The sequence below is a fragment of the Etheostoma cragini genome, chromosome 19 (genome assembly GCF_013103735.1).
Source record: "Etheostoma cragini isolate CJK2018 chromosome 19, CSU_Ecrag_1.0, whole genome shotgun sequence".
In the NCBI taxonomy this organism is placed as follows: Eukaryota; Metazoa; Chordata; class Actinopteri; order Perciformes; family Percidae; genus Etheostoma; species Etheostoma cragini.
Genome location: NC_048425.1, coordinates 3452746 through 3475017, shown reverse-complemented (window position 1 = coordinate 3475017; position 22272 = coordinate 3452746). Strand labels below are relative to the sequence as shown.

The 22272-nt window shown below is 41.5% G+C and overlaps 1 protein-coding gene across 3 annotated transcripts in view; it reads right to left on the bottom strand.

The window, feature by feature from the left end:
• The window catches only part of shroom4 (shroom family member 4), a 63243-nt gene that overhangs the window by 4286 nt on the left and 36685 nt on the right, over window positions 1–22272 (bottom strand). The window contains exons 1-7 of one of the 3 annotated variants that reach the window (XM_034857025.1): window positions 21872–22232; window positions 17007–17216; window positions 8191–11068; window positions 4879–4940; window positions 3005–3871; window positions 1700–2362; window positions 9–138 (exon numbers count right to left, since the gene is read on the bottom strand). In XM_034857025.1, coding sequence (XP_034712916.1) covers window positions 9–138; window positions 1700–2362; window positions 3005–3871; window positions 4879–4940; window positions 8191–11068; window positions 17007–17059 — 4653 coding nt within the window. In that variant the 5' untranslated portion in view covers window positions 17060–17216; window positions 21872–22232. Of the gene's footprint in view, window positions 1–8; window positions 139–1699; window positions 2363–3004; window positions 3872–4878; window positions 4941–8190; window positions 11069–16391; window positions 16519–17006; window positions 17217–21871; window positions 22233–22272 lie in introns of those variants that run through there. The other 2 variants (XM_034857024.1, XM_034857026.1) reach the window with 2 other exon arrangements.

Below are 22272 nucleotides of genomic sequence, written 5' to 3'. Positions count from 1 at the left end.
GGGGTTACCTTGTAGGTCAGCTCGTCGTCCTCGTCCCTGTCTCTGTTATCAGTGAAGTCCTTCATCTGCGACAGCAGTTGCGCTTTGGCTGTCGACGTGCTGTAATAGGACGAACAGCTGGAGCTCGCACCAGAGCGCCTGAGGGGAGGAAGAGATCATTTTATTTTTGCAGAGGCAAAGCGAGAGAACGGGCGCCCAGTCGTAAAATACAGTGATTAGATAAAGTACATAAGAAGTGCAATCAATTATGTGGGAGAAGTGAGGCAAAAGAAAAACAAAGCGGCATATGGAAAACATTTCAAGACTACACAAGCAAACAGAAGTGGAAACTGTAAGAGTTTACGCTGCAGATGACACGAGAAACGAAAGGCCATGCTAACGGTTGCTAATGGCAGAGAAACAAACATATTTGTGAAACTATACAATTACAAAGAATATGAAATCATTCAAATCAACCTAAGACAAAAGGGAATAGTCGAGAATATTTATTTAATGTTGTCTTCATACGAACACAATCCAAACTTAATTTAATTTATATGTGCTTTGTTACTTTTGTATCTGAGCTTTTTTATGTATTGTGTATATATTTAAATATTACTTCATGACATTACTTTTCACACAGAGTTCACTGTAACCTCATAAGATTTAAAATGGTTGTTTTTCCACATTGAAAGACTTCTGTCACTTCCACTATCAATAACATTGTGGTAGAAAAGTGATTTAATAGAAGAAAAACTATGAAGAAATGTATGTTTGGTTTCTGCATAGTCTTGGTTTTTTATTATATTTTGAAAGGCCCCAGTCCTCCACATTTGGCATATTTTATGTGAGGAGGCTCCGAGTATCTCAGGGTTAAGATTTGGAGATGTCCAGACTGAAATGGTCTCTAAGGTGGCGTGATGATGCTTGAGTCTGTTTGACCTGCGGTGCACAGTATAAGGCAGAGTAGTTGTATTGTTCATTTAAGTTTTGGGGATATCTCTGTCCAGGCCCGCTGTGCCAAAAGCTTCCCTGATCAAATATGTGTTGTGACACACATATATTCAGGCAAGAACAACTGAGCCTCGGAGAGTTTGTTATATTATTTGTCAAAGAGTAGTTTCCCCATTTCACTCATCAACTGGAACTTAATTAAAACGCCTTTAACTTCAACTGTAAGTCCTGTATAATATTTGCAATTTTCAGCAGGCCAGTAATAATCTTTAGAGCGTTGAATGGGATTTTTGATACATTTGCTATACAAGGACATACTGTATGTATATTGGGAAACCTTCTTACGAATGTGTGATATGTAATATGTGGTATTAATCTCAAACATATCGCCCAGACCTTTGTAGATAACATAAAACCACATTTTTTATATGGTTCACCAAATTTTGATGAAAATGTAAGAAAAGTTGTTTGAATTCCATTTCCTATAGTTATTCCATTATCTAAACTCTCTAGGACTTTCTGTTAAATGTGGCAACAATTACCCATCTGGCACTTGTGTTTGCCAAAACACACCATTTGTAAAAGTAACGGGGAGGAAAAGAAAAGAAACCTGGCTGCACGCAGTAAGGTGCTCTGGAAAGATTGTGGGAAACATGGAGTAAGCTTAGTGACGAGAAAAATGAGGTCTTGTACAAATCAAATGGTCTGTGTCATTCACACACACACACACACACACACACACACACACACGACTCTCTCTCGTTACCTGTCCAAGCTGTCGGTGCTATGCTCTGTGGTTTGGTAGGCCCCTCTCCAGCTCTCCCTGCCCGACTCTCCCTCACTGCTGTGGGGGAAGAGCTCCTCCAGGCTCAGCCGCTCTCTGCTGCTCTCCCCGGCCTCCAGCTCCTCCTCCACGGAGCCGCTCTCTGCCCTTGTCCTGCCCGACGGCGAGGCCTCGGTAGAATTTGCTAAGGTGTCGATGTCCGTCTCCAAGACCGTAACTGGCAGCGCAAAGCAAGGGAGCTCGCTGGTGATCGGCTCGTCAACCGCTGGAAGTCCGTCATCCTCCTGGAAGTCATCGATGTCTGTTTCCATGGGGATGTCCAGGTCTGCGTCCAGGCTGTGAGCAGGACTTGGGCTGAGGGTCGTCTCTGATTCGGTTCCTGGTTCGGGGAGCTTCTGGGGCTCGATGCTCTGAAAGCCTCTGCTCATACGAAGCTGCTGCTGCTCGTAATCTACGGAGAAGTAGGACTCAGGTAGAACCCTGCCAACGCCTCCATTTTCTAAGACAGGTGGATGCGTTGAGTCGCTATGAATTCTGGGAGATGGGGCTCGCTCCCACTCGGCTCCTGGTCTCACGTTGGACTGCGGTTTTTGGGGTTTCACTGTTACTCTGCTCTGGTCGGAGTTCACGATCATCTCAGATAAACTGCAAAGACACGGATATGCTTTAATGACGCAAATATAAAAATGATTGGACATTTTGGACATTTTTAGTGACTTTTAGATGTATGAATTTATAAATAATTCCTATTTTGGGTCCGTTAGAAAACATTGGAAACATTACATTTTGGGTCACTTTTTCAAGTCAAGAAACTAAGTGAAATTACTTGACAGAGTAAAGTTAACACCTGCTAAAAATGTTGTTTTTGTTGACCTGGTTCAACTGCTGCGGGGATGTAAAAGTGAACTGCAAGGCGGGGTTGGTACACCGTAACATCATTGCAGGGTGTGGTAACAGGTGCAACAGAAAAACTAAGCTTTTCAGATACTAAACAATACTTACAAAATGGGTGACGAGTCCATTTTCAAAAACCTTTTTCCCCCACAGATGTTTAGGATTTTTTGAGGTCCATTGTTGTAGGAGATTGTTGTATATTTTACTAGTATAACAATCTGAAAATTGAACTTTCAGGTCTCTAGCATGGCTAACAAAACAGGACTAACACACTATAATCTCTTCCGTAGAGTGTAGATGTGGTGGGTTGAGTAACTCTATAAACCTGAACCATGTCCAGGCCCATTATATTACAATATAACTATCAATCTTGGAATTTTCTGCCGAGCTCACCTGCTCGTGCTGTTTTCTGTAGGTGGCGGTGGAGATGGAGGAAAAGTTGATAAAACCTCCACCCTCTCCTGCTGTCCATACGTGCCTCTCACGTCCCACTCTTTCTGGGGCGGAGCCACCGGTCTGAACGCCCTCCTGGAGAACATAGGACTTGGCGGAGTAACAGCAAAAGACCGATCCTGAAACGGAACCTGGTTCTGATTGGATGGAGCGTGGGTGAAGGGGTGTTCCTGGATTTGTGGTTGATTGTGATTGGATGAGGCGTGAGGATATCGGTGCTCTTGGGTCTGGCTGCAGCTGCACCGCGGGCAGCCCTCCGACACTTCTGGCCTCTCTGGAGGAAGACTGTAGGACCTCTGCCTGGACGTGTCGAGCGGAGGGACGCATGAAGAGGAGTTAGTTGAATAGTGTCCCTCTGCGGTGTCAAAGGAGGGAGGGACAGAGTGAGGAGAAGAAGAGGAGGAGAAGAGGGTGTGGTGAGACGCGCGCCTGCGGTGAAACTGCTCCCATTTTGGGGGCGGCGGTCTCGGTGGAGGTGGCGTCTTCCTCCTGTTTGGCTGGGCGGTGTTGGCAGCTTCTCCTCCCTTGACTCCGCCCGCCCATTCCTCCACCTCACTGAGTGTCTGGCTGGTCGTCGCAGAAATCGACGGCGACCAGCGGTGCCTACTGTCGAAGCGGAGGTCGTTTTCGGACATGGCGCGTCCTCGGAGTGAGAGAGGAGCCGGCGGGGGAGCGAACGCGTACCCGTTACGAGCATCATCGTCTCTGCCGTCAGCCTGTCTGTGGCCCGATCGACCCTGAGGGTGCTGATGATGCTGATTAATGCTCTCTGGAGGCCTGGACTCCCGTCTCCAGCTGGAGTAGTCCCTGTGATGTGGACATTATGGTGCCGGACGATAAAAAAATATATGTTGTCAACAAACAAATACTGAGTAAAAGAGGGCACATTAAAGAAGGCGTGAAAGTGCCACAAAAAGTTTACTCTAGCACATTAAAGGAACAGTTCATTCCTCATGTTTTTTTTCCAAGCGTAAGACCACAGACCTCATAAAGCAGTTTTTATGAGTTTTGAGTGGTTACTGTAAATACTTAAAATATCAAGATGTTTCTTATTTAGTGATAATTTGACATTAAGGGAAATACGTCTGTTTGCCTTCTCGGCTGATCCGTCTTCTTGGGACTGTGTAGGATTGGTTTGATCCAATTAGATTGAATTTATTTGGCAACAATTGCAATCAATCTCACAACTGTCAACAGTTACTTATTATGATACATTTATACCATAAATGGTGTCTTGAAAAATGTGACTTCAAACTAAAGAGAAGAGCAGAGAAAAAAACCACAAAATTATCATGAAAACTAATTAAAACTGCTCTAAATTTGGCTGAAAAACACTGCAAAAAAGCTAGGTTTTAGGGCACTGGAGGATGTGAGTTTTTTGCAGGGAAATTTCCACGTTATGAAACAAAAACAACCGGAGAAAGTGGTTAATTACGGCAAATGTTTCCTTTTTGCATTCCACACTCTCTGAATGTTAACAGCCATGCATGTTCTAAATTCCCCCTTTACATCCTAACATGCAGGAATCACCATCCAACCACATATCATTATGGGCACATTTAAAGCATGGATGATTGCTCTGCAAACTTAAGAGCTCATTATAGTCAAATCACTGCCAAGCATGACTGAGTGGGTTTTCCGCCGCGTCAGTGCACAATGGGCCGACCCCACCTAATGTCTCCGGAGACTCACTTAGAGACAATCAGAGATGGAGCAAGTGTGTGCCAGCTATGTCTGAAAGAAATATATAAGACACTTGTTCATATGAATGCGTATGTGTTTGGACTGTGTGGTTGCTAAAGGAAGTGGCTCACCTCTCAGTCAGGCTGTACTTCCTGTTGAGCTTGGTCGCTTCCTGTTGCCGGGCAGGATACGTCTGTGGGAGACATTTAAAGGAATTAAAGGAATGAAGGAAGGCTTCAATCTGTTGCTCAGCACATGTTCCTGCTGAAGGGAAGTGGGTGTGTTTACTCCACCCTGCCATTTACTTGAGTGGTGATAAGGTTATTTGAGGTGGTTGTTTTCTGATTCTTTCTGCTTGGCAAGCTAGCACTTTTTTCAGATTTAATCCTTGTCTTCTCTGTTTTACATTCTGTGTCTTTTTTACGGCTACCAGTTATGTTCTGGATTTATAATATAGTCTATAAAATGTCAATTAATAGCTAAAAAAAATAAGATCACATTTTCTTTAAATCGTGTGCTTTGTCTGATTATTAGTCCAAAAGTCAACTATGTTCAAGACTACAAAATTCATCAAATATTTATTTCTGAGAGTCTGCGACTAGTGAATTTTAAAAACCACTTTTTTGTCAATAAACAAGTCAATTAATCAATTTATTGTTTCAGCTTTTTCTTTCTCTGTGCTGTTGTTGCATCCCTAAATTTTATTGATATAAATTCTATTAAAATGTAATAGAACTCAATTACACTCAGTTGTCGCTGAGTCAAACTATTATATCCAAAGTCCACAATGATCTTTCACGCTTAATTTTGTAATTTGTTAAAAAATGTTTCAGTACAAAGTTCAGTTTTATTTACTAAATCTTCACACTAAAGTCAGCTTACCTTGATAGATAGATACACAAACAGCAAACTCTTTTAAATAAGGGACTGAGAAAGACTGAGAAAAGTGTCTCTTGTTGATCCAAGAAATACTGTTCATTGTGGCTGCAGGATATGTCTGCACAGTGCATTTAACCTGGTTCATCACCCCACCAGTGGAATGCTGAACAAACTCATTGCACTCTCATTAGGAGACAGATAGGGCAGTAGATAGCCCCCCCCACACACACACATACACACACACACACACTGACACACACACTTGTGCAGAGGTATTTTCGTACTGTCTGCGATGCAAATCTGAAAATTCAGATTATATTTTTGTTGGAATGGTGTGATGTGAATTGGTCGTTAAACGCTGTCAACAGAGCACAAAATCCATAATACTGGTGATAACATTGTGATAAAAACTCCATTCTACCTGGATGGCCCCTCTGCACTTAAATTCATTGTCTCTCAGGATTTAAAGGAGCATTAGGTAATTATGGCTTCTTTTGGCCTCCGGTGGTGAAAAACTGGAATTAAAACATCTACTACAGGTCTATATTCCTTTAAGTAGACATTCATTAGAAAAGTCATCACTATGCAACATACTATACATAATTAATAATACTGTAGTAGTGCTGATCTAAGATATTTTTCAATTTATATAAAATTAATTTTCATGTAGTTTTAAATTTAAGTTTAATCCAGCTTTTCTTGTCCTGGTTCAACATATGTCATGTCATGAAATGGTGTGTGTGCTTGTGTATGCGTGTGCGTGTGTTGAAAACCAACATCTTAGAATGATTGTTTAACTAACAAAACATACACTGTGAATTCAATATATAAATAGTTAATATGCTCCATTTATAGCTTAATCAGCATTAGGCACACTATGCTTTCAGCACTGAGCTTTATAAAATGAATGTGCTTTGAGAAAATTGCGTCAAAGTGTGGATTTAATGTTCATATAATGAGATGGGATTTAAAAAAAGAAAATCGAATTGTCTAATTTTGCCAACAACCGTTTAACTATTTCCTAACCTTTTCAAAAAACGAGAGCCCACTGAGTGACAGACCACGAATAATAATAATCATCCTAACAATGATAATAATAGCAGCCAGTTACATAACTATATTTTCACATTCTGTGTTCTTCCTCTCTCCAAAACAAACACATAATGGAGCATGAAAGCAAACAATGCACCTGGATTCCTCATTTAATTTAAAATGGGAACTGTTTGAATGTTATAGTGGACAGACTTGTAGGACTTGATATGTATATGTTTTCCTTTTCGTCTGTACATTGTCTTATTACAGCCTTGTAGCCCATCCAGCAAGCACATCTGTTACCGTTAAAAATATTGGACGCCGTCAGCAGCAGACATTAAAAAAAAAGAACTCAACGCATGGGGTTATCGCTGTGGCATCAAACCACCAACCTTTCATTTAAAAAGTATAAAGGGAGCCCCTCTGAGGTCTCCGCATGGCAAAACCATACGAAAAACAACAAAACAGAACTGCTGAACTGGACATACACTTAGTCCAAAGCAAATGGCTTTGCTCAGTGTCAAGCAAGAAGGTTTCTTATAGGTATAAGTTCACAGGAGTGTCAAACATTCAGATAAAGGGCTGCACCAACCCCCGCCAAGAGATTCCAATCATTTGTGGTAACAGATGTAACCCAACGCTGGTATTATCACTGACACAAAAAAATTTCAAAACTTCAAAAACTCTTTTATACATCAACCTATACTATTGCTAAACCAGCAACATTAATCCAATGCTATATTTATTCAGGGTTAAAAGTCTCCAAGACCTTGTTGTTATACATGTATGCTTTGTTTCCTTAGTTGGGTGTTAATGTTATTTGTGGTAATTTTTCATCTATCTCTTTTGGCATTATGCATCTTATGTAGTTTTCTACTGTATGTCTATGTCCTCTTTTACAAGAGCTATCCAGGGAATCAAAAATAATTTCAGCCATGACAAAGCTGTATCGAATCGTACAAGTGCCGCAATCTACCTAAGTTCCACAAGCTATTTGAATTTTCAATAAAATCTCCGACTTTGCAAGCAGGATGCAAGGTTTGACTTTAAACCAACCGTTCAACCACGAAGTACTTGGAGCGAGTGACCACTTATAGCTCCAACATCCGAAATTGGCCAGTTGTTCCCCTTTCTGGGGCTGGTTTTTAAAAACCAAGATCGTTTTCAGTCTCCAGTGGTCATTTCAGTTTATTCCAAACCCACCGTCTGATTTCAGCAAGCTGCAAAGTTTGTCTTTGACTCTGAAAGGCGTTCCTTGGTTTCAGTGCTTTCAGGCTGTTTTTTAGCTTAGCGAGCCTGCTGCTGGAAATCTGTTTGGCTCCTAAACATACTTGTGAATGGATGCAATTAGAACCGCTAACATGTTAGTATCTCCACAAAAGATTGATGTTTTGAAAAAAAATATTGTTTCCAGGTCAGGTTATGAATGTTGCTATTGCATAGGGAGTGCTTTCATAAAAGGTAAAAAAAACGGAAGGTGGAATATTTCCGGGTTTTTTTAATGCATTTTTAAGTGAGAGCAGCACTCTTACCTCTGTAGGTGTGTAGCTCCTCGCTGTATATCCCTGGGGAAGAGGTTGCTGGTTCTCCATGGGCTGGGAAGGAGTACTGACAGGATGAAAAGCTGATCGTGGGACTTGATTCTGGGTTTGGCTATTGGAGAACGCCTGAGTCTTAGGCTGGAAGTTGTGTTGGAAGTCAGGATTTCTTTGTTTGATGCCATATAACTCCTGATGGGAGGTGAGCTGAGCATCTTCTTCCCTTTTCTTCTCTCTTTCTCTCTCAAGCTCTTTCTCTCTGGCCCTCTCCATCTCGTTTTCTCGCTCTAACTCAAGCTCCCTCTCTCTTTCCCTTTCCCACTGTTTCAACCTCTCCTCTCGTTCCCTCTCCCGCTGAATCTCCCTCAGCCTTGACCTCTCCATTTCTACTTCCCTCTCCTGCTGCTGCTTCTCCTTTTCTCTCAGCCTCTCTTCCCTCTCGCGTTCCCTTGCCCTCTCCTCTCTCTCTCTCACTTGTTCTCTCTCCTGCTCTTTTTGCCTCTCCCTGCTGGAACTCACAGACAGCCTCCTGGCCTCAACAGTGTTTGGAAGCAAGGTGCTTTCCTGCTGAAGTCCTCCCTGGTAGGAGTATCTTCTTTGGGTTGAGTGCTGACCGAGCCCTCCTCCCTCGAGCTCCAGAGGGTGGGAAGGTTTCTTCTGCCTGCGACTCGACAGATTCAAAGCATTTGGCCTAGACATACCCTTGCTTGTCTCCTCAAAAAACTTCATTCTATCTGCAAACGGAAGGATATCTGACTCATCCATCCGTGAACAGGAAGAGGAGCGACTGTATGAGGACTTGGATGAGGAGGTGAAGACACAAACCCCATGCCGGGACCCTGTGACTCCCAACACCTTCTCACTCAATACTCCACACCGGCGTTCTGGTTCAGGTTGGAGTTTGTGCTCTGGGGTCCAACGCCAGCGACGGGCTTTGCCAGCAGGGGCTGGTTCCTCCACGACTCGGACACTGACACCAAAATTAGGCACTCCTGGGTCCAGAATCTGGACCGACCTGGATAGGTTGTTTTGAGTATAAGTTGTTGACTGACTCTGCAAGACATCATGGTTTGACTCAAGAGAGATTGTTGCTCTCTCGACTGGTGCTGGGGTGCCGGCATCTCGGGGACTAGCATGCAAGTTAACTTTGGCACTCCTCTCCTGGGCAGGCAGGTCTAGGTCTGCCCCCTCCTCATTGAGGTCTGGACCCTCTTCCTCCTGGACAGTTTCCCCACTACAGAGCAAATCTCCTGGGCCACGGCTCCTCTGAAGCTGGGCCTTTTTCCTTTGGATCTCATTGCGGAGGTTGGTAGCAAATCGTTCGCTACGACGACGGTTCCGACGATGGTTCCTGGACGCGTTTGTCCTCTTCAAGTCGATCTCTCCTGCCACACCCTCCTCACTTTTATCCCCACTTCCTCCTCTATCCACTGCTCTCTGCTCCTCCAGTAAGGTGTCCATACTGGCAGCAGCACTAAGAGGCTCAAAATCTCTCTCTATTATCTGGTCAGAGCTTCCCTGGGTTGACGATCCAGCCGGGTCCTCCGGTACGCTTACAGAGCGTCCCCAAGGGTGGTGATGATCCATTGGCGGAAGGGACCTTTCATTTACACCCATCCCTTCCAGCCTAACAACTAAATCTCCATCATCCTCATCCCCGTCCCGTAGGGTCGAGCAACGGCTGCCTCCCCATTTGTTTGATGGCGCGTGGAGGTGGTTGCGAGAAGCTTCTTGGTCTTCCCTCGTGGGCTGGAGTGATGAATGGGACCACTGGCTGCTACAGGAGGACAAAGAGGGATCTGAAGTTTCAGATGGATTGTAAGGGTCCAATGAAGAGCCATCACTGTTAAACTGCAATAACTGAAGTTCTGTAGAGAGGAGCTTATCTGGAGCGCTGTGCCGATGAAGCTCCGTAGAAGAGTGCTTGTTCTGCGAGTGGGTTACATGAGACTCCTCTTGAACGTCCGTGGAAGACTCCGCAGGTAAGGAGCAAGGACTAGAGGAGGTGATGGGGACAAGGGAGGCCGTCACTGGATCAGCGAGGTGATCTGAAGTGGTCTCTAAATTGCAGTCTTTATTTGCACTTGTATCACATTTGATATGTCTAATGTCTTCAGTTTGTCTTTTGGTATAGTGCAAGTCTAAGGTATCCTCTTTGAAAATCCCAGTTTTGTCACCTTCTTCTGGTTCAGCAAAGCCATTATGAATTCCTGATTCAACACTCAATGAAGGCCTGTTTTTGTCACAGTAAAAAGAATCACTGGAAATTTCAATTGGAGCAGAGACACAGCGTTTGTTGGTGGCATTAGGGCGACTCCGAGTTGCCCTAAAGCTGTCCTTCCTGGTTGGAGGCTGAGGAGGGTTCATCTTTCTCTCAGCTGCTCTTTCTTCTTTCCTTACAATGTCAAAGTCTCCTCCCCTCCGCTCCTCCTCATAACAGCAGGAGGAAGGCCTTTCTTTTACCTCAACAGGTGCTGGTCTTGGCCTGGTCAGCGACCTGGACTTGAGTACAATAAGCTGCATCTCATCCGGGACCTCCCCATATGAACTCCGCAGGGTTGAGGTATCACCACCAGGGTAGCCTTGACAAGCCGGCCCCAGGCTCTGAAGGAGGTTATCCATAGAGCAGGCGTCACCGCGCCTCAGTGGCACTGTCGCGTAGTCGGATGTGTTTGAGCTGGCAGAGAATGAGCTGTAGGCAGAGTCTCTGTTATTGTTGAAAATGGTGGGGTCAACGGGGGAATTCTGGGTGCCAGAGTACTGCTGTGTGGTCGGTGTCGGTGTGTCCAAGCTCTCCATGGAGCCCAGGGAACTGCTTCGGTCTGTGGAGGAGTAAGGTCTGGACAGCTGACCCCACTGCAAGGATGAGTCACTGCAAATCCAAGGACACAAGAAGATCAACTCAATTGTTAATTGTTAGCCGATCTTTAGACAAAAGAAGCAAAATGACCACACATTGGTCTCTAGGAACTTGCATTGTTATTTTTCTCAGACATTTTAGAGTCTATTAATCGATAAATGGAAACTACTTTTAAAACAGTGTGGGGGGAAAAAACACATTTAGAAACCACATACGACAAGTCATCTTCAATGTTTTAAGTGGCAATTTTCAATCCCCCCATCCCCCGGGACCTATACAGTATATTGTTCTGGAATACAACTTTTGATCTGTGCATCTGGGGAATCTGTTTTCTATTATTCCTGAGCTGAAGATCCACGGCTGCCCAATGTGTTTTTCAAAGACCCTCGGAGGAAGCCTCTTAAGGCGGAGAGGGATTTCCTTCTCATTAAATCTCACTGCCCGGAGTCAAAATCTCTAAGTCATCCCCTTGAATCCACTCTTCCTCGTTCATCCCTTTCTTCCTCTTGTGGATTCTTTTTGTCCTATCTCCTTTACATCAAATGTGGATTCAATCCACAATGATAACCACTTTTGAAACCTACTTATTCAAATTTGATTGGCATAAATAAGAACCAATTTTTTACATTTACTGGATAGGTCAATTAGGCTTTGCATTGATCACATGACATGATGTTTAACCCTCCTGTTGTCCTCAGGTCAAATTTGATCCATGTTCAAAGTTCCAATATCAGAACACTTGGATTTCTTTCAAGCACATTTTATTGAATTTTTTGTGTTTTATCTAATTGCACTGAATTAGTCTGACTTCACTTTAACAGTCTGTGATTATCCATCAACATACGTTGCTTTGATCTTAAGTATTAGTTAGAATTATTCATACTTTCTGCTTATTTAACTCAAAAGATAAATATAATTTTATAATGGCTACATGTGGTGTATTGACCTTAAAATCCCCCTCAAAAAAAGAATGTAAAACTACACTACTAGTGCTAAAAATGTTGAAAAATGCTACAAACAATGAAGAGACAAAAATGCGGCATTTAGAGACAAAATTGTGAAAAAAATGTTTTGGAGCTGGAAGAACACCACAAGGGTTAAAGAACAGACTAGTCAGTACAAATCAATATTTTGTTTATACAGCCAAAAGTTAGGACTTTGATCCAGAGGGCTCTACAGTCTGTTCACAAACACCTGTTACCATTAAAACCTTTGATTCAGATAAGGAAAGACTCACCAAAAACCCTTCAATCCTCAATAGAAGCAAAGGATACCTCTTCCACATCGGCACACCAAGCAAGCACAATGCCGATGGTTTGAATCTGACCTTTAACCTCTGTTACACATAACTCTCCTCTTTCGGTTTTCTTCTACTTCTAACTGCATAATAATAATAATAATAATAATAATAATAACATTAATAATAATAGGCAAAAGAATGTCCTAAAAATCGCACAAAAAGATTAAAGTAAAAATGGAATTTCCCAACTTTTTCGAAAAAAAACAAACAAAAAAACCTACATAAGACAAAGTGACAGGGAGTTATTTTCAGCACAAGAAGACTTTAGGGAATAGGGGTATCAATGGCAGCTCCAGAAGTTAGGGGCACACAGTGTTTTTGTGCTTGGTTGAAATCCAATCCGTAAAGGCTGTAACAAAAATGACATTTTCGTTTTATTGTGGTATTTCTTTTTCCTATAAAGAGAGAGTGGTCACTCACCCTTTGTATTGCTTGGCTCTCTTATTCAAACAATAGGGAAAGTAACCAAGGAGACAGAGGAGAGGTTATAGAAGAGAGACATTTCTAAAGGGCTTTGATCTCAATCCAGTGTGGGGAACCAACCAGCAGACTAGCCTTGGGCTGTTTCTGGGGTATTTATGGTTTACAATCCATGCAAAGATCTGAAAACCAACGGCTTTCGCTTCTCTTGTAAAAGTATTTTACCACAACTTATTTTCTATCAAAATGAATATGATGAATATGATTATTTGCTCATGTAGTCAGATATTTTTGTGGCCTGCAGAATTTGTGTAAGTAATTTGTGTTTTTATGCACTTACCATTCTGCACTATGTAAATAAAATCCATGATCCATTTATTTTTGGAGCATACAGGCATTAGGTTTTTTGCATGTTTTAGCCCATTTATTACAAACCATGTATGTTTCATATCACTATTGTGCAAGTGATTTATCTGTGTTTAAGAAAAGAATGGAATTTGGCAACTATTTTCATGAATTTCTGCACAATATGAGAATCAATTAGCAGATTCTTGAACGTTCCTGAGCCGTGGAATCTATTTCTGTGAACATCATGTCTAACCAAGTATTTGCTGTAAATGTTACATTATTGTTATAAGGTAAAACAGTGAAGACGTTTCTCTATCGGCACTTAAACTGCACAAGAGCACACCTTTAATGTAATATCGGCAGACATCAACACAGAATGGATGTTTTACGTTCAAGGCTTGATCAGCCAACTAGGAAAAGCAGGTGACCAAAACCCCGAAGTTCCCTGCATGGCAGTTCATTTTGGTAATGGGATTAATTGCAAATTCCTTTTGGAAATTTTATCTATAAAGTAAATTACCACCTAAAGCTAGTCCTACATCCTTAGCTAATCTAGTTACCCTGGACTTGTAGAGGGTTACTGTGTCAAAATCTATCTTTAAAACACATTCTGAATATCCTACACACAACTTTGTTTAATGACATTTCGAAAAATTAATTAACACAGAAAACCTGGCGCTAAAAATTAAAGCTGCCATAAGTAGCCTGCTATGTGTACTGTACAGTATGTAATGGGAATTTGAAGGCGACAGGGTACAAATACACTACTGCTTCAGCAAGATTAAAGAGTCTTTTACTTGATTTTCATATCGTAAAGAAATTAATGGAAAATAACGGCTCCCTGGAAAGGTATAACATTTTTTTTTAATTCTGAAACTGTGCAGCATGCATTTGTTAACGCTAACATACATATGACTTGTAGTTTAAGAGCAAAAAGTCGCTACACTGACATATAAACAAAAGATTCCAGTCGGAAGAATACACTGTGGGAAAAATAGTTTTCTGCATGAGAGAAGTGTCTTTAAAGGAAGTGAGCAATGAATGAGAAAAGAGAGGCGGCTGTATATATTTGACCTGGGTGACAGAGAGAGAACGAGAGGAAATGAGACAGGAGCTGGATAGGAAATGACAATCACTCCTGCCCAATCAGACGGCAATGTGGAACATGTGAGTGTGAGGGTTGACAGATATACCAGCACACATACACAAATACTGCGTGTGTGTGTTCAGACAATTAACACAGACACACACTTAGACATATTTTATCTGCAAAAAGCTCAAAAGATAAGCAGAAAACTGGTGTTTTTTTCCTCAAACACTCAGATATTTTGTTTAAGTACTTCCATAAAAAACACACACACACACACACACACACACACACACACACGCAGACTGTACAGAATGTCCCTCTCTTTCATACAAACACAGTTTATTGAATGTCTTCCTCTCTTTGTCCACTTGTTCTGGGAGTCACATGCCATTGTCCAGAGTTATGCCGGGAGCTCGCTCTCTCTCTCTCACACACACACAAACACACACACACACACACACACACACATCTAATGATCTAATCCGCATGGGACTATAAAATCTAATAGTGTACATTATATCACTGATTCTTATCACAATAAGAACAGTACAAGGCCCCAACGTACCTTACCATAAAAGTGACTAACAAAGACTATATTTAATGTGAGTCAATACAGAGACTGCGATAACTTCCTCTTTCCATTAAAGGATTACAGTTTAGCTTTGTGAGATCATACTGCAATACAAAGACTACTGTACTTACATGCCTTCATTTTATTTAACCGACAGTTTCAACAGTTTGTTTTCCAATTTGTTTTACAGTGATGTAAAAATATTAGGGCTGGGCAAGTTAACGCGTTATTATCGCTGGATGCAGCGTGTGGGTAAGTAGAGATAAACAAAGCCAAGAGACGCTAACAAATGCCATAGCGACATGGATAGCTACAGACTGCAGGCCCATTAGGGTTGTGGAAGACATCGGTCTGAGCATCCCAACAACAACGGCTGGTATGAGATTCCCTCAACACGCACCATCAGACTCCCAGTTGTATGAAAAGGAGAGGACTGCAAAACATGCACCCGCTGTTTCTTTTACTAGGGACTACTGGGCCAACTGAGGACTACTGGACTCAGTGGGTAACCATCATTATCTCGGAGTAATTCACATGCTTTGACAGACATTATGCTAAAACATGCGCGGGACACTTTATTGAAGTTGCACAGCAGTGGAATGGGTCAAATAAAGTCACCGCAGTTAGGACAGATAGTACGAATAGATACTAAATCTGATCGCTGCTGTTAGCCTTCTGATCATGTCCCCTGCTTGTGCACCGTCTCCAGCGTTCTGTCACATTGTCTGTCCCTCAGTGTCTCTGCTTAACAACGTGTTTGACAGTGTCCTTGCAAAGTGCAGAAAAGTTATGTGCTGCAGAGTTAGAGCAACAACAGAAGAACATGGACAGAAGGAGTCGCTTAATCAACACGTTCCAACCAGATAGAATTCAACTCTGGACATGATAAATACATTGTGTTTAAATTGAGATGTAGACTAAATATTTTATTTAACTGCTACTTTATAAACAAATTGCTGGTAAGTTTTTGCTGAACAAATGTCATGGCACTTTTGTTCATAAGGCAGAACATAAAAAAAAAAATTAGACTATATACACTACTTTTGAATTCACTATTTCATTTTGCGATTAATCGCGATTAATCGGGAAATTTATGCGATTAAAAATTTGAATCGCTGCCCATCTCTAAAAAATATCCATGATTACATTTAGAGATGAAACAATTAGTGTAACTCTTGATAATTAATAACTAAGGTCTTCCTTTGGACTGTTAGTGGGTCAAAGAAGCAGTTTGAAGACCTCACACTAATTCCCTATTTTCCTACAGTGACAACTTCCTAGAATCAACTTGTATTACTAAAATTCAAGATCATTGCATTTCAGCATGATGGCTTTTGTTAAAGCCACCTTATTTTTTATCTTGTTCAAACATAGATAAGACCTTCTACACTTTTACAAATGATAATATGCAAGACTGCTGCATGACTTCTTCGTCAAATCACGCAGAAAGATTTAACAACTAAACAAAAAAAACACCCACCTGGCTTCCAAAGACAGACAAACAGAGAACAGGTCCAATCACCTTGGAATGTTTAAATAGAAGCCAAATTTAGACCAATGGGCTTCCTGCGTGGGCAGTGTTGATATTAGCGCACAGTGATGTCACCTGTTTCCTGGCTACCAAAATCCCCGGCAGTGACTCGGAGCCCAATGTCAATGGAGTCCTCGGCTCAATGCGAATGATTCAAACCTACAGCACGACACACTCGCTGTGTGGTTAAATCTGACAGTCAGCAACAACAACAAAAAGTTTTATAAACTGAAACAACTTTAACAGCTGGGTTAAAGAAGTTGGCCAGACAAGGAGAACACATTTAAGAGCTCATAAATAATCACAATCGCTGGTAACATTTTGCACGTATGAAAACTGAAAGAAAACGGACTTACCAGGAATTAAAGTTTAGTTTTTATGTATTTTCATTCAATAAAAAATTTCTCTTTTAATGCAAAGTTTGCTTTAGAGATGTCAGCCATAACAACTTTACAACAATCATCTGGTTTGTTTTTGTAATAATATAATTACTGTCAAATGCTCTTGTGAAGTGTTTTTAAATAAAGTTGTAGAGTTTTGGAAGATTCATTAGGATATAATCGTAAAAGTGTTAAAACATTTTCAAATGCAGATCCCTCTTGTCCCAAGATGGAAATAAAAGCTTCTCCCACTTTACCAGTAGGTAATCCCTCCATTACATAAAGCCTAGCATGACAATCCACTTCTCACCTGTTGTCAGTTGTGTGCCAGGGTAGTGTGTACGGGCCGGGGTGGACCTGCATGGCAGACAGAGGGGGCGGAGGAGGGGGAGGAGGGGAGTCGACGGGAGGGAGGCAGGGCGGGGGAGGAGGAGATGGAGGAGGGGGAGGGGGAGGGAGAGGCTGATCCGACAGCTTTGCCAGGTGCCAGGAGTGAGGCCTGATGACAGGAACACTGCGCCTGCGGAGATGAGGGGGAGAAACTCGGGTGAGGATCTACGGCGGCAACAAATCATCATGGCGAAAAGGAGTTCCCATGCCCCATTTTAACGTATTAAATAATAGACAATAATTACCAAAAAGAACTGTTTTAACAACATGATCACACGTTATACACACAGCTGCCAATTTATTCAGAAACACGAGGGATTATTTAAAGCTTTAGTGTGTAACTTTTTGATATTAATGAACATACGTTACAGTCACGCCTTTTCCAAATGAGTTGCTACGAAGATAATTAAGACGTTCGGCTCCACAACTCTTGCTGTAATTCTCAGTATGACCATGTTCAGAAGATTGTGGTCTGGTGACTTTCTAACGCAGGAAGTGACATAATGACCTCTTCTGTAGAGTCCTTCATGTTTTTTTAAGCTTCCATGTTCTCATTGGCTACTAGCTACTGCGTGGAGGAGGGGTTGGGGTGGTCATGGAAGGCTTGTATCTTGTGGACGCACCAAAAGTTTTGTTGTCATTTGAAATATTCTCTACCCTCATTGATATGAATTAGGTGGACAGAATATTAAAGACACTAGACATATTTCTGTGTGGCTCTATATGTAGGAGTGCATTTTCTGCCTTCAAATGTAGTTGAAGACACATTTAGAGATTATTTGTTTCATCTTACAACCAGCATTTCTGTTTGGAAGTCATCATTAAACTAAATATTATCATGGATTGTATTCTACCAGAGCATTTTTTAGATGCACAGTCCAAATCCAATTTACTTGACTAATTGAGATTTTGCCCGAGTATGATGACGCTGCTGTGGTGTTTCCTGCGTGACCTCTTCCTGTCTAATATAAATGTGCAACACGGCTAAATAAAGGTTGTCATCATTTTCCCCTGTATGTAATTTCCCTATACAGTACGTCACTTTTTCCATTTTGCAACTTCCTCTTGTTCGACTACTATATCATTTTGACCACAATTCCAACATCTAGTTTTTATTTTTCTAAATACAATGATTTATCCAGAAACATGGCTAAGATGACGTCCTTATTTGCCACCACAGCTGTGAGCGTCTCTGAAGATCAAGGCTCACATAAAAGATAGACCTACACAGCAGGGGTACCTTGCCAACCCAAATTCTGTGGAAAGAACTTCCTCTAAAGTTGTTTAGCGTTCCATTGGGCAGCCATTAAAAAAAACTCATCTAACATGTACAGTAAGTTCTCCAGTTTGATCCAAAGCCAGACATTCCAGTGTATCCCATGATATTCACTAATTCCCTTATACAGACTTCCGATCTCATTTGTGAGCCTGGCTCAATGCAACCCCCTGCAGACAGTGTGTGTGTGTGCATGAGTGTGAGACAGAAAGAGAAACAGAAAAAAAGAACTAGAAACAAGGATAGAAAGAGAGAAAGCCCAGCCAGGTATGAATGTCCCATTCTCAGAGTCTGAATGGACCATTATGTGTTTTAGATTAATACCCAGCTGGGGAAACTGCTGTTGAAAAAACAAATTGTAACATGTAGAGAATGAAAAAAAGGAACGCTGCTGACTAGACTTGACATGACTCAAACTTGACTTTGACTGACCTGAGACTTGACTTAGACTTGTCCCAGTTGACTTGGTACTTAACACGTCTTACTTGACTTGGGTTTTGGTAAACTGACCTGAGACTTGACTTGAAAGTTCGAAATGGACTCAGACTTAATAAGTTGGAACTTGTGTTTTAGTTGTCTGATGAGATTTTGACACTAATGTGATTCACTTCTGAATGTCAAACCAGACTTGTGTCAACTGACATTGAACAAGATGAGTGACTAAGCTTGTCTCAAATTACTTGTGGAGACATGTCTAGCATTAGACTTCAACTTCTCTTGATTGGCTTTAAACTTAACAAGGCTCAAACCTGACTTGTAATTGGCTTGGTTGTCTTGATTGAATTGAGATTTAACAAGATTTTAACTTAACTTGGACTTTGACTTGACTTTTGACCTGTGTCAAACCTGACTTGGACTTCTCTTGATTGACTTGAATCCAAACAAAACTCATCTGTACTTGATGTGAGGCGTTATCTTGGACTTGTCTTGTTTGATTTGACACTTGACTTGGAATATTCTTAATTCTTAACATGGACTTGTCTCTGTTGACTAGGACGCCGAAAACAACCAATACAAAAGGAGGCTGGTGAGAATGGCAAAGTTTAATGATGAGGTTTGATTCCCACCGACAGAGTCCCCTCAAAGTGTCTGGTCAAGATTCTCAAAGTACCAAATGTAAAATGTGACTATTCTGGGTATTTCTGAGAAACATTTGGAGGTGCAATTTTGGGAGCGGAATGCGTATCCTGGCACCACAAGGGAAAGAAAGGGACCATTTCTGAGTATTATTGTTTATGATAAAGCAAGAGCACGGGAACCATTTCCAAAATAAACACTCTTGTTTCCTGGTTCTCGCTCCTTAAGAGGGATTTATATCTGTGCCCACTGATTGTTCGACTCCGCTGACAATGTCCTTAAATTATCCCCTGAGAAAGTTTATCTAGAGCCTGCGTGTGTTTCTGTATATATGCGATAGCCTGTATGTGTGTGTGTGTGTGTGTGTGTGTGTGTGTGTGTGCATGAATAAGTGTGGGAATTGTCCAAACTCTACCAGACAAAAAAAATCAGCAATCCTCTTTTCTGCAAGTTTAGTTTTCAGAGATTGACGGCCGTGAAAATCAAAACAAACAATGTGACACCAAAGTTAGACGTATGATGTATAGAACAACAAAAAACGCTGACACATGTGCAAAGGATGTCATATAGCTACTGTGCTTTTCTTGTAGCCATGCAGGGGAGAAGGGGAACGTTCTTCCAAAACCACGTAACCAATCGCTGTTCTTCCAAAAATAGGGTGGGGGGGTGATGGGGGGTAAGAATAACTGCATCTTTTACATGGAACCAAAGCTACGGAAAAGAATGGAAATCTAATGTATCAACATATTTTCTACAAATAAGCAGTTTTTACTGTTCACTACTATTCATTGTAGTGGTCCACTACACCTTGTTTTATCATGAATTGTGTTTTTTTTTTTTTTTATTACCACTAAGAGAAGAAAAGGCTGGCGGCATGCATGCATGCATTCATCCCAGTTGGCATGGTTTTTAGACGTCCAACAACATACTTTTGTTTCAGCAATGCTTGAATGACTTCAACAGCATGTTACATACATGTTGTCATTGCAGTGCTTGTTGAATCCACTTCAGGTTTGCCAATCCATCCAAAACCCAAAGATATAAAGGTTTTGAGTCCTTCAAATCTAAAAACATATAAGCAACAAATAAGATATACTGTGATACATATGTATTAACATAAACACAAAGTAGTAATACAAAATCATCTAGTGACAAAGTTTCACCTTTCAGCCAAATTTAATTTAGTTTGAATCTAGATGCTTTTGACCTGTTTGTGCTTTGTTTTAGACATTTGAAAGTCTTTCTATGAGCTGCTTCATAGCAAGTATGTTGTCTTGGAAGAAGCGGCTAAGACGCAACAGAGACTGTTCCTCCATTGGACTGCTTCGTCAAGCATCCACCCCAAAAAGCATGCAGTTCTGCATCTGGAAGGTAAAGTTTTAATGTGCTGCGAAAACTCCTTCTTTGGGAATAAAGTGTTACAAAAAGGTTTCCAAGGCCTTTGTCCAGGCTTCATTCAGTAACAGCGAGGTAATAGAGTCTCCATAAATTCTGTTGTCCTTTCATTTATAGGACACAGGAAAGTACACCAAAGTACCACTGTCCCTTTGAGGTATCAAGGTCAGCTTCAAAAGTTGTTAATAACATAATACAAAGAACCCCCCCCTTTCCAGTTTCTGACACTGTAACCCAGTTGGCTACCTGTCTCAGCCAGGAACAACAAACAAATAGAAATCACATGAATCATAGTTTTTCAAAGAATTTGCTGGCAAACGAGAGGTTACAGTCTGTCCTTGGCGTGGAAACCGAGATAATGAGTGAATTGACCGCTGTTGTGGTGTCGCTGTGACGACAACCGACCACGAAATCCAATCGGGTCTGCAAGCCATGGCAAGCTTCAATTCAAAAAGACATTCTCAGAGTTGTGTATCTGTTCATCTTAAAGTGATAAGAAAACAAAGGAGAAAAAAAACTGAAAACTATGACAAAAAGAAGAAGAGCTGGTGAGACTCGGCAGCAGTCAAAGGCCGAGAAATTATAAATTCTCCGGCTCGCAGCTCTGAATGAGCCTCTATGAAAGGATCTGCTGGAATGTCCCACTAAATGGTCAGAAACGGCAACAGCTGACTGACACCGCAAAAGGTCAACATGCATAATCTGAGTCACACACACACACAGTCTCAATACAGTACGGTACAGAATGACTGCCAGACAAATAGATGTCTACTCTATACAGTCTCCCAGATAAGGACAGAAACTGTTGCAATACATGACTTTGAGAGGAGAGGAATGACGCAAAAAAATAAAAAAAAGAAGGAAATTAAAGGAGGAGAAGTGTGTTTATTAGGGTATGTAAAAGAAATCATGTGCTATTTTCAAACTTTTCCCGCGTTTGTAAGCCATTAAAGGTCCACTAATTGAATTTTCAAATAACTCATAGAGAAGATAATATATGATTCCTAAACCGATGTGGAACATCAGCAAAGACCTACCAGACTCTGCAGGCTGAAGCATCCGCTGTCAAACTGATCCCAGTTCAGGTCCCAGCATCCCTGATTCCCAGAGCTCAAGTTCAAAGAGTTGAGTGTCTACTGAGGAACATGCTTAGACAAAAACTTTAGAGACTGCTCTAAAGTTATCAGAGAAGACTTGCCACCATGTAAAAAAACAACAACAAAAAAACACCCGGTTGGTTTGGTGACATCTGAGGCTTGTCCAAGAGCTGATGTCCCTCTGAAGAAGTAAAGTAGCTGGCAAGCTCTGACCAAGAGGGAAAAACCACCCATCGATGCTCACATCCCCTCTCCCTCCTTTTCCTCTCTTCCTCCTCCCTCGCTTCTCTCGCTGCAAGACAAAACATGGCTATTTCTCCCTCCTGCACTATGCATTTTCT